The following is a 16,972-nucleotide window of genomic DNA, read 5'->3' on the forward strand; positions in this document are numbered from 1 at the left end:
GGCGGCGCCGCGGGCGGGCTGCGGAGGCAGCTGCGGGCGCCGCCGCCGGGCCCCGCCGTGCTGCTGGGCACCCCCGGCGCGCTGCGGGAGGCGCTGCGGCGCCGCTTCCTGGCCCTGGAGAGGCTGCGCTGGATGGTGCTGGACGAGGCGGACTCGCTGATGGACGAGTCCTTCATGGAGCTGCTGGAGGAGGTCCTGGCACACGCGCCGCTGGCCGCCGGCGCTCCCGGGCCAGCCGGTCCCGACGAGGAGAGGACGCAGGTGGTGGTGGTCGGAGCCACCTTCCCCGCGGGGCTCAGCGAGACGCTGGCGAAGTTCACTGACGTGGACCGGTTCGTCACCCTCAGCACCCAGAGCCTGCACCGCCTGCCGCCTCACGTCCAGCAGAAGTTTGTCCGCCTCAAAGGCCGGGACAAGCTGCCCGAACTGCTGCAGCTGCTCAAGGAGCGCCCATCATCTGGCGGGGCTGTTCTCATCTTCTGCAACAGTGCCAGCACTGTCAACTGGCTGGGCTATATCCTGGACGACCACAAAATCAAGCACCTGAGGCTGCAGGGGCAGATGTCAGCGGCTGCTAGAGCTGGCATCTTTGCCTCTTTCCAGAAGGGTGACGTGTCTGTCCTCGTCTGCACTGACCTTGCCTCGCGTGGGCTGGACACCAGCAGTGTGCAGCTGGTGGTCAACTATGACTTCCCAGACACCCTGCAGGACTACCTGCACCGGGCCGGGAGAGTTGGCCGGGTTGGGAGCAAGGCACCTGGAGCTGTGGTTAGTTTTGTCACCCATCGGTGGGATGTGGACCTGGTACGGAAAATAGAGACTGCAGCCCGGAAAAGGACAGGTCTCCCAGGAATGGACTCCATTAATAAACCTTCACCTAAAGGAGGCTGATTCAGGTTGCCAGGCATTCTCTGGTAGGGGCTTACCTTGAGGCCATTAAGGCAGGGTGAATGAGCTGTTGTGTGTAAGGCAGATGGAAAGAATAGGGTTGAGTTTCAGAACCAGGTGATCAGGTTAACTTTGTGCACTGTTCTGGAAGCTCTAGTATTCATTTGCAAAGCCATCACAACATGTGGGTTTCCCAAAGTAAACTAGTAAGTGAGTAACAGGATGCTTTTGGAGAATATTGAGGAATTACTTCATCAGTTGATTTGCTTTACTTATTTTGAGACATAATTTAAATTCAAATCCAAATTAAAGTATGTTTTTATGATATACCATTCTATTGCATTTCATTACTGCCCACCACCATCAGCTGACATTCGTTATTAAAACTGAAAAATTGCTACTGTGGCAGGAGAAAAAACCTGTCCAGTTACAGACACAAAGTACTAAAGGACAAAGGATACTTGATCTTGTGATTGTAGCAGTTCATTTAGAGAATTCTAGACCAGATACCTGTAAAATACAGTGGGAATGAGAAGACACAATAAGGCTTGAGGCTCTTTCAAGGCCTTAATTTGTTATTTTATGGTTACCTTTCACTGAGAAATGGGATCTTGCTCCTTCATGTTATATTAAATAAAAAGCCCTAAAGTGCTTCCTGTACATTTTTTTCTGCGTACTGTAGTGACATGTATGGTTTCTGAACTGACTGTAAAAAAACCCCAATCCCAGCACACTGAAAGATGTCTTCTGTTAAATAAAAGAAGTGTGTTGACTCACAGGTTCTAGTGACTCTCATGTAACAGAGTGAGTGTCAGATTTCTTTTGAATGTTGTGCCTTTGTCCTATTTTGCTTCCAACCAAGAGAGTTGAAGTGAGGCTGAGGTTCTTTCACGTCTAGCTGCTAGTTTTTATCCGTGGTAAATAGTCAAACAAATAAGCATTTTAGCTTTGATTTCTGTTGCAGTGATTTTCCACAACCCTTTCTTTTGGTGGCTGTTTTTCTCATGCTCTCCACTTTAGGCTGTGCAATCACTGGGAATGTAGAAATAGTAGATTTCTACACTATGGTAAATGAGAAGATTACAGCATTGGATCTAAATCTAGTTCTTGAGGAAATAATTCACTGGAGCTACTCTCAGTATACTGAGAATAAAAGTTAAAGAGAATATTTGCACAGATAGTTATCCAAGGATCAGGCAGTGATTTATCCTATTGTATATGTGCTATGTTCATATTGCACAGTTAGAGGGCTCTTAAAGAAGTTACAAACGACAGTAAATTATTTAACACAATAGCTCCCAAGTTTTAGAAATATAGTGAAAGAGTGATCCATTTGTAGACTGGAAACCCATTCATTGCATGGACAGCAAATAATTTGTAGTTTACCTTCTGTAACTCACATTTTTACAGTCTATGAACACATCAGTCTGGATTGCAGGACACAGAAATACTGAATTAGACAACACAGTGAAATAATGAAATTATTTCAGCCATTTGCTTCCTACTTTTGAAGTAATATGCACTTCATATAGTTACAAGTAATAACCTTGAACATAGTACAAATGCCCTTACCTTTTGTTGCTAGAGCACTGTTGATAACAATAGTTTGTCAAAAAACCCAAACAACTCAAAAAAACCCTCACCACAAATTTCAGGCATTTATATACTAAAGTGGCTAGTAAAAAGTCTTGGGTAGATAGATTGAAGAGAATACTATATTTACCAACAAAACCTTTTGTAGACAGTACTTTCAAAAAAAGCCACAGTTTTTTAAGCATATATTGAGAAATACCACTTTGGTATTGTTGCTCACAAAGAGACAGTTGCTGGAGCCAATGATTAAAGCAGTAATTACACACAGGAGCACACTAACACTCACTCTAGGATGTAAAAGCTGATTCAGAGCCACCAGATGTAGACAGCCACAGCACTGACTCATCATCATGTGAAAGATGTAGTTGCCCAATAAGTAAATGCTACAACAAAGCCTTCAAGGGGATTTAGAGACCCTACCCCCAGTAGTGAGTTAAATGTGTATGCAGCTCACACATGGTCAAATTTTTTGAAGAAACAAAGACATCCAAAGGCTTTAGTTTGACTTCTCCCAAACTGCTCTCACATCACTCCTTGTTCACCTCTCAGTGACTGTCTACAGATGTAATTCACTGCTGTCCTCTTGTCTGTACATATTCTATCCTCTGTATAAATTTTGCTTTAGATCCTATGGTCATAACTACAACTTCATTTGGGCTTTATCTTATGGGCATTCAGGTAATCCTGTTGCACATAGCCCAGTGTCTAGCAAGGTACCCTAGGACAGGCTCTGTCACGTCATCGCAGCGAGAGGGAAATATGTCTTCTATCACTCCAGTAACCTGGCAAAGTCCACACTTCTGCAGACTCCACTGCTCCCTGGAATACACTTGCATGCATGTTCTCCCCAGACAGAACCCTCTTCCCTCCTCTTCCTCCTGAAAGGTCTTTGTGAGCCCAGCTTACACGTTTGTGGTGGAGTGGGTGGTAGAGAAGTTCTCCATGCGCACTCTGGCCAGTTTCTCAGCGGCTGCCGGCCGCAGGAAGAGCTTGCAGGTGAAGACTTGGCGGCAGGCCTTGCGGAAATTCTCCGAGAGGAAAGCGTAAAGGATGGGGTTGATGCAAGAGTTCCCGTAGGCCAAGCAGTGAGAGATGATGCGGAAGGTGAAGGAGATGTTGTTCAGAGGAAAGTGACCAAACTCTGCCCACATGGTGATGATGTGGTGTGGCAGCCAGGAGAGCAGGAACACAGCAACCACGAGAAGCACTGTCTGCGCTGTCTGGAGAAGAGAAGATCGTGTGTTAAATGGTTACAGTGAGCAGGCCAGTCTGTGCAATGAGTGAATTTACTTTCCTCTGTCAGTACTGAAGGCAGAATAACACAGGCAACACTGACAGCTGCCAGGTGGGCAAATCATGACAATATGAAAAAGGATGCTAAAAACCCTGGTAAACTTGGACTGGTTGGTTTTGGCTCAAGCAAATAACTATAGACAGTTGAGGTAGTGCCCGTAAAACTGCAAGCAGTCCAAAAGCTGCAACAATGCTAACTGTGTTACAAGTAAGAGTGGAAATAATAGTCCCTAACAGTTGGAGGGTGAGGGACATTGAGGCTATTGAAAATAACTGCAGGGGAAAACAACTTCCAAGTAAGCACAGCACTGAGAGGAGTAACAAACGTGCCCTGAGGACAAAGGTTTTTCCAGTATTGTCCCTATTATGGAATAAACTCAGAAAACCAATGCATAGAGGATTTTTTTTTTAATACACAGTGCTCATTGGTTAGACACATTCCTAGCTGGGTGATGACCTGAGGGAGGCTCCCTGTGCCTGTGGGACCCAGCCTGTGCTGCCTGGGTTAGAGGTGTGTCCCTGCAGTGCTTGCTCTCCAATTAGCTGGCTAACCTCTGGCACAGTCTGTCATTTGTAAGTCCCAAAGCTTGACCTGAGGTTAAATTTTCCTGAAAAGAGTGTTCTTTGAAATCTCCATACAAAATGAAGGTTAACAGTGACAGTAAATAAAATCACGCTCTAACTCACTTCAGCTTTCTTTCTGTAAGACCCCAGGGCCTGTGGGAGCAGGTCTGCACTTTCCAAGTTTAGGAAAGCTGGTAGTGTTGCTTTTCTCTCACTTTCTACTTCTAGAACACTCAGTGAATGCCTAGCAAGTCTCAGAGATTACTGACTTTGGGTACCCTAAGATCCTTTCCTGATGTTTTTGTAGGGCTAATTCCACCTGTCTTCATGAATTTTCAAAAATACAAATGGTAATACAAAGTGAGAAATTGCTTTGTATTTAATCCCTCAGTTTTGGGGTTCTGTAGCAGATGCACAGCTGGAGACTTCCTTCCTCTTACCCTACTTGATTCTCTGCATGTCTGCTTTTTAACTTTGGTATTTAGTGTTTCTAATTTCTATTTTGTCATATTAATAAATGTAAAAACTTGCAAACATGCAGATGATATCCTTCCCCTAAGGAAAATTGTTGTACAAGTAGCAGAAAAGCAATGGAGAAAAATTAAAATTCAGGTTTCATTTCAGCTCAAGATTTACAACCTTACTAGTTTAGGTCAATGTTTCTGTCAATAATTCCCTTGCATGATTTCAAGTGAATAGTGTAAAGTTTCTTTCCTAGAAAAATGATAATTTTCTAGTGAACAGAAATTTGTTTAGTCAGTGGTTATCATGGCTACATTTAGTTAAACCCATTAACCTCTCCAAGGAAGATATTATTACATTAGATCAAGACTACAATACAAGTAAAAAAAAGGGATTTCTGTCAAATAGGTCTCTCAAATAAGGTTCTATTAACTTTGAAAGGCAATAACCTGTAGGTTCATTGTGTACCTGGCATGCTCCAGGTGCTTCCCTGTTTCACCTACCAGAATGTTGTCAGACAGCTGAGCTAACAATGATGTTCCCCCAAGAGTGAACAAACTACCCTGCCAAGTGTCCTCAAACCAGCCGTGCTGGGAGCCAGATGATGTCCTTAAAAATAGACTGGAATGATTAGAAGTTGATGACACTGAAAGACACAGACCTAGTGGTCTTGTGGGGTCTGGCTCACCCGCTGTGGTATGATGGGTACCAAAGAAATTATTAATAAACGGGTCCCATCATTAGCTTTCACCAGCAATAATGGTGCTACTTCTTTACCCTCTAGCAATGTTAAGTAGCTTAGGCTTGTTACCCAGGCAACCTTTCATAACATCCATCTGCTTAAATTAGGGGGCTACAAGCACTGAAATATGCTTTTGAATAAGGCTTATATATCTAGCTTCCCCCCCCTCCCCCCTTTTATTGTGAAATAACAAACAGTGCATGTAACGTAGGGCTGAGTATTACACAATGGGTTTGCAGTTGCTGTGTAATAGCACAGAGCTGTTTCTGGGGTTCAGCTTTTTGGGATTTTGCAGATGGAAAACACAGACAATACTAGAGCATTAAGGTACATAATTCATGACTCAAGAAGCAGGTTTTGGAAATGGAAGTTGTGTCTATTTTTTCAAGTTAGGGAATATGTAGTTAAGATAGAGGAAACTGAAACAAAACACTGTTTGGATTTTAGTGTGTAACTTTGCTGTAGCTTAAACTACTGTTACTGTAGACTGTGACCAGCTGTGAAGAACTGATCCAAATAGTTTGTGTACTGTTTGAGCTTCTTCCATGAGCTGGGATAGTTTGCACAGTTATTGCATTACTGTTGATCAAGCTGTCCCCACTTAATGCAAACCTTCTGGTTCGACTCTAAATTTTTCTGGGTCCATAATAGACCTGTACAATGGCCACTACTGGCCACTTAAGTCTCTCTTACTACTCCTAGAAGTCTTGCAAGCAGCTCCAGGATATAACTTATAGCATGTTTGTTATACAGGCAAAGTAAGTGCATTGAAGCTATACAGTGAATCAATAGCATGGTGACAAAGACAAGGAGATATTTTTGTTTGTCAGATAATTAGATGAACTTTTATTCATCTGTCATGTGCAGATTGTGTTGAATTTACTTGCTTATTCATTTGTTATCTTTGTAGGTCATCTGCCTCTCCTTTATATTTTCCAGCCTTTCTTTGTCTGTTTTGCCCTTTGATTACTTTTCCTCCTGGCCCTGGACAAGCTATTTCTTGCTTTTAGCCTTTCCCCATCCTTCAAAAAGCATTGGAAAATGTGTTTAAAAAACATTTTGGGAGAGATACCTCATTCAGGAGGATGATGAAGTCTTTAACATTTAATTGTGTTTAGAGCTGTTGTCCTTGATAAGCTTTTAATGAAGTTTCTTGCTTCAACTTGTCAGGCATCTTGTCAAGGGCAAAATTAAGATTGCCTGTATTGATTCAAATGCTTCAAGTATTCCATGGATTTACACATTTTAAGAAGAACCACCAGAATGTTATATTAATAAACATTCCTGAGATTAAAATATAAAGTGGACGGAACAGTCTAGAGGGGTAGAGAGCTTGTCACTTTCTTAATTTCATCCCAGGTGGAGACAGCCCAGCTGCACATCATTTTTCAGAGCTGATCAGACCATCCATTTCTACTGTGTACCTCAGCCACACAGAAATGGGAAAGAACATTCAATTAGGTTTTTATTAAACAGTACTGGCTTGCAGACAAATTGGGCTTCATTAGTGAGACAACTGCTGTTTCCTGAATATGGTGAGATTATTTTTCCTCCTTTTTTCATCTGTAATTCTAAATGAAGAAGCATAAAGAAGCCTATGCCAGTTCTTCCACACTCTCTTATCACCAAATTACAATTGACACTTCCTTTATTACTGTTTTATAGGAGGATATCTGATTATGTGATTTACTGGTAAATCTTTTCTCCTGATATGCTCGTCTCTAAGTTGTAGATTCTTTTCCTTAAAGTTTGAGAGACAATTGGTGCACAATTTTACTGCCCCAGACTTCACTGAACTAGAGTTACAGACTTCACTATGTCTTGTAATTTACTGTAGTGAAGACTTGGAAAATATGTAGTGACCCACAGTGCCTTAAGCTTTTGTTTTTAGATACTGCAGGTACCCAGTGCCAGTGCCCAGGAAAGACATGTGGCTTAGTGCAGTATACCACTGTACTGCTGGAGGAACTTACCAACCTCTGAGGAAGACAATTTTTGTGGCTTTACATTCAGGGATACCCAATGGAGAACATCCCTTTGCTCAGAGTCCAGCTGTGAGCCAGCATGCAAACTGAAACTGCCAGTTCCTTCACTCCTGGTGCCACATTCTTGTTTGCTTTCTTGGCAAATCTAACTTCCCCTTATGGATTTGCAAACATTATTTTCCTCTTTGCACATAAATTTCTAACAGAAAGGTTCCAAGCACAGTCTGATCTCCAGAAATATGCCCATAGCTAAGTGATAAATGCAAAATGTTTAGAAAATGGCATACCTATTCTTTAGTAGCTTAAATGTTGGATAGCAGCTGTCTCTACTTCAGAGCACACACATCTTTTAATTACTACTGAAGCACTTCTCGTTCCCCTTTGCTCTTTTTTTTTTATTACACTTGAGTCTAATTCTACTCTTCAGTGCACGCTGAAAGTATTCTTTTTTATTGTTCTGTTTTTTTTCTTGGAGCCAGAGGTGGCAGCTGAATGTCATGAAGAAAAGGAGGGGCTGAAGTAAATATATTTTCAGATGTTATCAGCTCATTTTGATTACTTGCTTTATGTGCTAAGAGGGACTCTTCATTTCCCAGCAGCTTGCTTGCAGTATTCCAGCTGCTCATCTGCACATCTCTCATTCTGGGATTATGCCACTAATCTTCTCTGTTGGTGCCCTTGAAATTTATTTACTTTCTATTCATAAATGTGTATGAGCATTGTGATATTTCTATTACTCCCTAATTAGTAATGATGCTCTTAATTCCTGCTGCCCTGGGCTCCTGTTAACCAAACAATGTGCAGGATGACACTTCTGAATTATATTCTTCTGCTCAATGGATCCCAGGATCTTCCATGTTCCTTTGCTATATTTACTGTTGTTCAAATGCCAAGGCCTTGAACATCACGTTCATTGTCTACATGAAAACCTTCAATTTGCATGAACAATAGCCAAATAATTCGTTTAGCTACAGGAAAGCAGTCACAGAGCAACTTTTATCTGCCTCTCTCGGCCAAGATGTTCAGGAATACCCATCTACCTTGAAGGAATTCTGTATCTTTTACCTCAGGCTCTTGTACGACCTTCAAAGTGCAGCACTCCAGGGAGTGTCCCAAATGAACTCGGTGTGGCTTTGTGTTTACTTAGCTCTGGAAGCAATGAACAGCTGATTTGCTTACCCACCAGGCAGGCAGGGCTCACCTTTCTATTGTAGCTAATCAATAGAAAAGCATAGCACTAATTTGTAATCTTTAAGTGGCTCATTTAGTCTGTTAATTGAAGCTTTTGGCCTCAAGGTGCCACAGCTCCTACTATCCTGTCAAGGGAGCTTGCAAAATAGCTGTGAAATTCACATCACCAGACACGTTCTTAAACTTGGAAAAGAATTTCAGATTGTTCAGTTTGCAAAGCTCATTATTTATTCTTTAAAGATGCACAATACAGAACTGAGTAAACACTGAGGAACCCTGGTGTGCTCCAGAGGCCAGTAAAACACCACAGGGCCATGCTAGACCTTAGTTTGCATTAATTTCTGTCATTAAATCATCTTATTTAAGGCAGATGTAAGATCAGAGTTCCTGGGGCTGGGCTCTTATGGAACATTTTGCAACACTGTCAGACAGGGACTGTTAACTTTCTTTGGAGCCAAATTACAGACTTGCTGTACTCTGCATAGCTGAGAAAAGAGGTAACAGAACTGAAATATACTTCATTGTCATAGAGGGATGCACAGAATTTCTTAGCATGTGGTCTTGCTGGCTGGCCTCAAAAAAACGATTACCCGAAACTTCAAAGGAGAATCCTGCAGCATCACACCATCTGATTTTCAAGGCAGGCAAACTTGTACAGCTAGTATGGCATTAAATGGGGAAGCAGCCAGTCATGTCTCTCTTCTGCAGGCAAAGTCTTAGTTCATCATGAAGAATTTCAGCCTGGGCATGCAAAAAGTTCTAACCATCTTCCTTGCTGTAATGCACAGATGATATAAATGGAAAAACACTTTAAATTTGGAAAAACACTTTAAATTGAGCATGTCCAACATTTGACATGTAGATGGCAAAGTTATATAAACATTTCAAAGTGGGAATCTGAATTAAGGGTCAAATTCTTCTGATAATGGAATGTGAAGTCAGGATGCAGCAAACTTTGTGTAAGGGAAATTTTTGCAAAGTTTCATGTGTGCATAAATTGAAAAGGTTGCTGTTGTTTGAACACAACCATCCTGTAACTTAAAAGCTTAACACAAAACCTTTTTGGTTGTTTTTTTGTTTTTGTTTTTTTTTTTTTTGTTGGTGATATGTGCCTGTATGGTATATGTAGGATTCTGCTAAAGACAAACTTGTTCTTTCAGCAGGTGTTTGAACACTGACTTGGAGAGGGTGACAGCTGTCAGAGCTCTCTGGATTATTCATAAACTGGACCCATTCAAACAAAATCTGGTTGTAACTGACTTTACAATAATGGGTCTAAACATTGCCCATGGGTAATTTGTCCTAAAAACCAGGGCCCTCTTAGGCTGTCCTTTTAGCTCCTACATGTCATTAAGTAATAGACCTTGAGTACAATGTTGTGGCAAATGGGACAGAGACAGACAGTAGAAAGATCCCCAGTAATGGAAGAGAAGGGAAAAGAGACTTTGCAAACCTCGTACAGGAAATAAAACCCACACTGAACGCCCAGCTATATGTTGTGGCACCGTGGTCTGGGAGACAACAGCTGTGTCTTCAGATCCTGGTGAAATGAAGCCTGGAGACTTTTGTTTAGAGAAGATGCTTCATATAACATATAGTGGGAACTTCTTGACAAGACCTCCTTGAGAGGAAATGGAGTGGCAGTGCCACTCTGTGGGTGTATATGTCAGAGCTCCTCTTAACTGTGTGGATAGCCAAACCCCTACCCCTGCTTGCACTTTTAGCTGGGTTTTGTTTCCATCCTGTGATAACAGACAGAGTTATCACACACTTTTCAGCTCTGCAGGGCTCTGGGCAGCAGGTGCTGCTCTGCTGGGAGCAGGCAGCACACACCAGGGAGGGAAGGAGCACAGCTGGAGGGAGCAGGCACTGGGAACCATGCTGTGGCACAAAAAGGCAGAAGGGAGTAGAGGATCAAGCAAGAGACTTCTTGGAAAAATGAATTCCTAATACTGCAGTTCATTATCCTTTGTTTCCTGTTTCCATGGGTTTGATTTATTAAACAAAAGAGGCTTTTTTTTTTTTTTTAAAAAAAAAAAAAAAGCCTTTTTTTTTTAAAAAGAAGGAAAAATTTTTTTTAAAAAAAAAAGGCTTTTTTTTTTTTTTTTCATTTTAAAGGCATAGGTACAAATTACTGGTACACAATGACCTTTAAAGGAGGAGGTTGAGCTACAGTATCAAGTACCTGGGCTCCAGTAATATGCTTCACATACTTCAAGTCAGTTAAATCCAGGATTATTTTGCTTTCTTTGCTACAGCAGTGCAGCTAGGAAAATCATGCATGTGCTTGCACAGCACTGGAATTGTTCACTTGGCCATGCCATCATCATCTCTTTAGAAATCACCTTAGGTCTGCATCCAGCAGTGTCCCACTTGTTCTGTAAATGTTTGTCTTACTGAGGTTCACATGCTGTTTCCAGATTTCCAGGGTGTACTAAGAGCAGATAAAATACCAGCTCCTCTATGACCTTTCAGGTGGCTTTAACTTGGATTTGTCCCAGTAATGCTTCTTACTGTGTTCTGTGGCTCAAACAATGTGAGTAAGAATGATGTCTCTTCTGCCTGTTATCAGTGTTATAGGATTTGGGAGTGAGGAGGGACTGCTATTACACCAAGATTCCAGCAAGGTCAATGAAAGCTAAAGATCCTGAAATAGGCCTTGACATTTAAAAACATCTTACCTGGTAATGTTATTTTTTCAGAAGCAGCCTGTAATGGAGAATAATAGCAATGTGTTTCCAGTCAGCATGTGAAATGCTGCTTATGGCAAGACCATTCCCTGAGCTCTATGTCATTTGCTTTCTTTCTTAACTATGCTTTATCTTGAAGTGTTCAATCTTGAGGAGACTTCTTATAGCTTCTGAAATGCTGAGTGACAGAGCAAACTGTTTGCAGTGATAACGTTGGCAATGGTTTCACTGGAAAATCTTGTTCAACAAGGATTCTGAGTCTGCAATTTGATTCCTTTGAGACCTTAACTCGAGTATGGAGTCCAGATAAGCATTGGGAGATTTGAGCAAAAAGCTGCTTGCAAAATTTTCTATTTAACTGTTTAAAAACAAAACAACACTAAACCCACAAACCAAACAGAAAAAAACCCAAACCAAACCCAAAGGGGAAAACCCAAAAAGAGCAAACCCAATCTCTTTGATCTTTGAGGTAGATGGAGGACAGTAGCTCAAATGCCCTGTTTTCTTGAAATTATAGGAATGAAGCAGGAACTGCATGGCCATAATTTCAGCCTATCCTCTTTTTTATGAATATGACATCTTGTTTTCCATATCAGTTTGGTGAAGATGCACACTGTGAATTAACAGATGTGACTCAGACAATTTTATCACCTCATGTGGGAAGACTTGGCTGTTGTGCTACACTTTCTCTCATAGCTCAAGGCAATCAGGGTTTAGGCACTGAAGTCACACCTATTTCAGAACAAACTCAGTGTTCTGTATTTACTAAATTAACCTTCCAAATGTGGATCAAGATTCATTTGTCAAACATTTTTCAGTTAAATAAACAACAGCTGTTCACTTAATCCCTGATGAAGTTTATGAATTAAACCCAAACACAACTACCTTCACAAGTGGACCAACTAAGTACATATGAAGGAAGCTAGATTAACAGACCTGACAGCCATCTATGAGCTTCCCATTAGGCTCTAAAGCAAAGTGTTCTCATGAAGATGTGTTTTAAAATACTGACTCTCACTCTTGTGTTTCAAGTATGCTTTGAAAGCATATACAAGAATTGAGTGTGTCTGCAACCAACACAAGAAAGTCTCCTTAAGAAAGGTTGAGTAGTGTTTGCAACAAAAAAAACCTTTAAGTAAGTACACTAAAGAAGATGTTTGGCACGCAGGAAGGCTAGATGGACAATTTCTACACAGACAGGGCTGGAAGAAGACATGTTGTGAAGGATGATGTGTGTGTGTGTAGAGGAATGTATTTAGTTTTTCTTCTATCTGAAAGGATCACCTATTTAACTAGGTCTGACTGTGCTACATGGAACAAGAATTGCTGTTGGGTGTTTCATAATTATGGCCAGGGAAACACCTAAGGGGATAGAGGAAGAAGTGCCACTAACTTGTTTGAACAGGTAAAATCAAAGGTGTTTTTAAAATTGGTCCTCTTGGCAATATCTAATAACAAAACTTGAGACTGAAAAAAACTGTAGAGCTATTTTTTCATCAAACTCTACAGAGCAAATCTGAAAATAAAACAAGTGGATACATTTGAAAAATGTAATAATTGAAATTCTTAACTTCTTTACAGGAAAGTAACAGTAGTTCTTTTCAGCTGAAGGTAGCATTCTCTTAAAAATTAACAACCGAATGGGTAGTGTGCCATTCATACATAAGTAAGGAAATTCTGGAGGGAAATTTAAACCAACCAGTTTAGGGATATTTTGGTAATTTTGAGACCTAAAGCAATTTTTCAAACTTGTGAAATTGAGAAATGATTCTATGTGGAATGACAGTGTCATTCTTTTTAGCACTTTATTTGCTGCATTTTGCGTTATCAAAATTGTCAGCACATCTTGGTTGCCTTTTCTCATAGTAGCTGTTAAACACACAAAACTCTGACTTTGCTTTCTGCTTGTAGTCTACACTATTGATCCAGAAATTGTGCTCCTGGTTTTGACATTGTAATTCACAATTTATCTGCTGCAGCATCAGCATTTATCAGAAAGTCAGTAGGCAAAATAAGACACAGTGTTCTTCAAGGTAGTCTGTTCCATCTGGGACTTGTGGTGTTCCTGCAGCAGGCAATACACAGCAGCTCATTGCTGCATAATGTGTTGCTTTAGAAAAAGTGGTGAAAAGAATGTTTATCAGAACCTACGTGAAGTTAGATGTTCAGAATGAACATGTTCAAAACACTCTGAGAGGAAAGGGTAAGTAACACCTGTCTAATAAATATTGCTTGTGGTGTATTATAACTTTGACAGTTATTGTGTTATGAGATAATATTGCAAATACCTGTTGAATTGTATCCTTACAGACAGTGTAGGTGCAAGAATTATGAAGAACAATTATGAATTGGTCGTCATAAGTATATTGCAAACAAAACTGAGTGTATACTTGTGAATGTAATGAACCAGTAGAAACTACATATACAGTTAAGTCTGGTTAGGATTCATAGGCAAAAAGGACTGGCAGAAACTGTAACAGCTCTAAATCAGCTGGAATCAGCACAGAGCAGGCTGATTTCTTTATAAACCTGGTATATCTATTGTATTATAGTCAATATACAGATTAAACCAAAGATATTTACCTTCCTCTTTGATCTCTCTGACTTCTTGGAAATGTTCTTTACTTTCGTATGGAGATGGTATAAAACCTTGGGGGGAAAAAAGGAGCAATATATTGAATGGGAAATTGAAATTTGTGTATTATTACTTGAACTCCTCATACAAACACCAAAAATTTCAAGTAATTGTTTTAACATGATTCAAAGATGAATTTGATGTTTCACATTTTTAATTCTAAGCTCTCCAATTTCTCTTTCAAGAAACAAGGTTTGGAAAGAGCACTAAACCTGCTAGGCTTTCAGTAGTTCAGCATATATTAAGAGCTCAGCTGGCACTATGCTAAGATCCACAGGAGTTTTCAGATGGACTTTGAATTTTATATTGAGCCTCAGATTGTCTTCATTTATTCCCTAGGCTGATGATACTCCTGGGCAGAGAGCAGGCTGCCAGTTCTGTACCCTGGTGGGACTGTTTTGTTACTCCTGGAGGCAGCACAAACAAATGCAGTAGTAGGAGTGGGTCACCCTCCAGAGGGAGGGTCATAAGGAGTGTTGGAGCACTCTAGGCAATTCTCAGTTAACAATATCTAGATGTAGCTTTTGAAACCTGATTACAGCACAGCAATAACCTGGAAATGTTTATCCCTTCATAGGTTTTTCCTCTTGCCAGTAGCAAACATTTGTTATTTAGAAAGAACAAAATGATAAATATGAAAAACAGCAAGAGTCTTTAGGGGGTTTTGGTGACAGGCTGGGTGTCATCTTGGTAGCTGTAATCCTTTTTGCGAGCTGGTGTAATTTCATTCTCTGTTTTCCTTCCCTCCCCCCACCTCAAAATATATTCTGTCCCAGGAGAGGATATGGAAAGGGTTGGCTGTGTAGTTGTGTACACACACAAGCCACCAAAGTCTGGATCTTTCCCTCCATTTAAGTTTTATTCCCATCCCTGGCACCCACCTTGGCATAGCAGCAGGTGATGAGCAGCAGGGGCAGGAGGTATCCCACCAGCAGGATGGTAATCTTGTACATCTGCTTGGCTGTGGAGCCGTTTGCCCAGTGCTCCCAGCAGAAAGAGCTGTTGGGTGCCTGCTGATGGCCACTCATGAGGGCTTGGTGCTGGGCCACGGGGATGGCAATGAGGAGGGACAGCAGCCAGATGACAGCCACGCCGAGGGCAGCGTTGCGCTTGCTGCGGATGCAGGGTGAGCGTTTGGCGTGGACCACAGCAATGTATCTGTCCACAGACATGGCCACCAGGGTGAAGATGCTGACCAGCATCGTTGCCATGGCCGAGTAGTGAACCCACTTGCAAAAGAAGGCACCGAAGATCCACTCTGGCAGGGAGTAGATGGTGGCCTGGAAGGGAACGCAGAAGAGCAGAAAGGAGAAGTCTGCAATGCTTAAGTTCAGGATGAAGATGTTGGTGGCACTGCGCGACGGGCGTCCCCTGGGCCGGAGACGCCCCAAAACAACAAACACCAGTGTGTTTCCCACCATTCCCAGGAGAAAAATCAACCCAAAAAGCACTGGTACAATCACCACCTCCGGGCCACCCCTGGTTGCTCCTGCCCAGCATGTTGGGGCCTCTGTTTGGTTGGTCTCAAGGCTGCACTTGCTGGTGTTGGCTCCAAAGGAAAGCACAAAGTTGTATTCCTGCTCCTCCATGGAGCCAGGCAAGGAACAGTCACTGCAGCCCTGACTGCTGACAGCTATGACTGTGTTTGGCAGGGGTGGCCAGAGGTGAACTTTTGCCTTTTCCAATGCCGTGTCTTTCCTTTGAGGAGTAATTTTCTTCAGGTGATTCTTCTGAGTTCTCTCTGTCTCTGGCGCAGTTTATTCCAGAGACTGGCAAAAAAAAAAAGGAGTTGAGGAATTTGTGTCCTCCAAGAGGTGACATCCAGATTTGGCAGTTGGTGCTGGTGTGGCAGAGAAAGAGTCTGTGCCAGAAGAGCAGAGGCTGAGGCTGCCCTGGGAGCTTGGAGCAGCAGCGGAGCAGCAGCAGCTCAGCTTCCACATGCTCCTCCTCTTCTGCTTCCCTCCCACACTGCCTTCATCTGTGCCTGTCACACCTGCTTTCCCAGCTCCACCCAGAGCTGTGGCAGAGAGAACAAATGCTGTCTGTGACCTGAGCCCTTCAGAAAACAACCCCTGGCCAGCTTTGTCCCCATGCATTACTGCTCACGAGGGGGAAGAGCAAAGCAGCAGTTCTCGTCCAAAGGGATGGATAAGCAGCAGCTGCTGAACGATAGTGTGTGCAGTGCTGTGAGGGGCAGAACTGTTACTGGCTGTATAAGACTGAAAAAAAGCTAAACCACTTTATTTATATCAGCAGAGAATTATTTTAGTTGTTTATTTGTTTCATAGTCTTCAATGCTCCCATTAGAGCATAAAGCCATATAAATAGTGTTTCCAACACAAAAAGCTGGGAGAGCTTTAGATTCAGCACTGGGTCTTGCCACTTCTGGGATATCTGCCCAAATTCCTTAGTGCCTGAATATTCATGGACCTCGTTGATATAGCTTCGAAGACATTTTGGGTTCAGCCCAGTAATGCCAACAGCATCTGCACTGGAAAAGGAAATGTTCAGTCTTAGTAGCTGAGAGCAGCTGTAATATTCCCTGTCAGGGAACAGAGACAGGTTTGGGGTTTTTTTAAACAGAAGTTTTATTTAAGATTAATGGCTCAGTTACTGTGGTTATAATGCTTATTTATAGAAACAGCACATATGTTTTGGAAGGTAATAAGCAGGTTAGTTCTAATGGTTTGTTTCCTCTCATTTCTTGAGAGATTTTTCAGGCAGTGAGGAAGGAACAAAGTTTAGACAAACATTAACAGCACTGCACACGGTGATTTATGGATGCAGCACAGCTGCCTGCAAAGAGTACCCACCTCTATTTTCAGTGGTTACAACTCCAGGCACTTGGTCAGAGTGGGGCACCTCTGGCTCTTGTGAATGGGAGGGTTTGACTGGGGGGAGCCCCTTAATTCTAGGAATGAAATTCAGG

General features: G+C 42.0%; 2 protein-coding genes across 2 annotated transcripts in view; one reads left to right on the forward strand and one right to left on the reverse strand.

The window, feature by feature from the left end:
* The window catches only part of DDX28 (DEAD-box helicase 28), a gene marked incomplete at its 5' end in the record, with an annotated part of 2,724 nt that extends 1,060 nt beyond the window's left edge, over positions 1 to 1,664 (forward strand). Inside the window, 1 exon segment of the mRNA XM_041458888.1 lies at positions 1 to 1,664. This exon segment is cut by the window's left edge and continues 16 nt beyond it. Coding sequence (XP_041314822.1) covers positions 1 to 891 — 891 coding nt within the window.
* Positions 1,665 to 3,345: 1,681 nt separating this feature from the next.
* On the reverse strand, positions 3,346 to 15,636 carry LOC121348902 (galanin receptor type 1-like). The gene is made up of 3 exons (XM_041458899.1): positions 14,925 to 15,636; positions 13,992 to 14,057; positions 3,346 to 3,701 (listed from the first exon to the last, which is right to left on the reverse strand). Exons 1-3 carry the CDS (start codon positions 15,630 to 15,632, stop codon positions 3,384 to 3,386), a joined length of 1,092 nt encoding a protein of 363 aa, XP_041314833.1. The 5' UTR covers positions 15,633 to 15,636; the 3' UTR covers positions 3,346 to 3,383.
* Positions 15,637 to 16,972: the final 1,336 nt, after the last annotated feature.

This window comes from Pyrgilauda ruficollis, unplaced genomic scaffold (genome assembly GCF_017590135.1).
Source record: "Pyrgilauda ruficollis isolate IOZ18807 unplaced genomic scaffold, ASM1759013v1 scaffold13, whole genome shotgun sequence".
Lineage (NCBI taxonomy): Eukaryota > Metazoa > Chordata > Aves > Passeriformes > Passeridae > Pyrgilauda > Pyrgilauda ruficollis.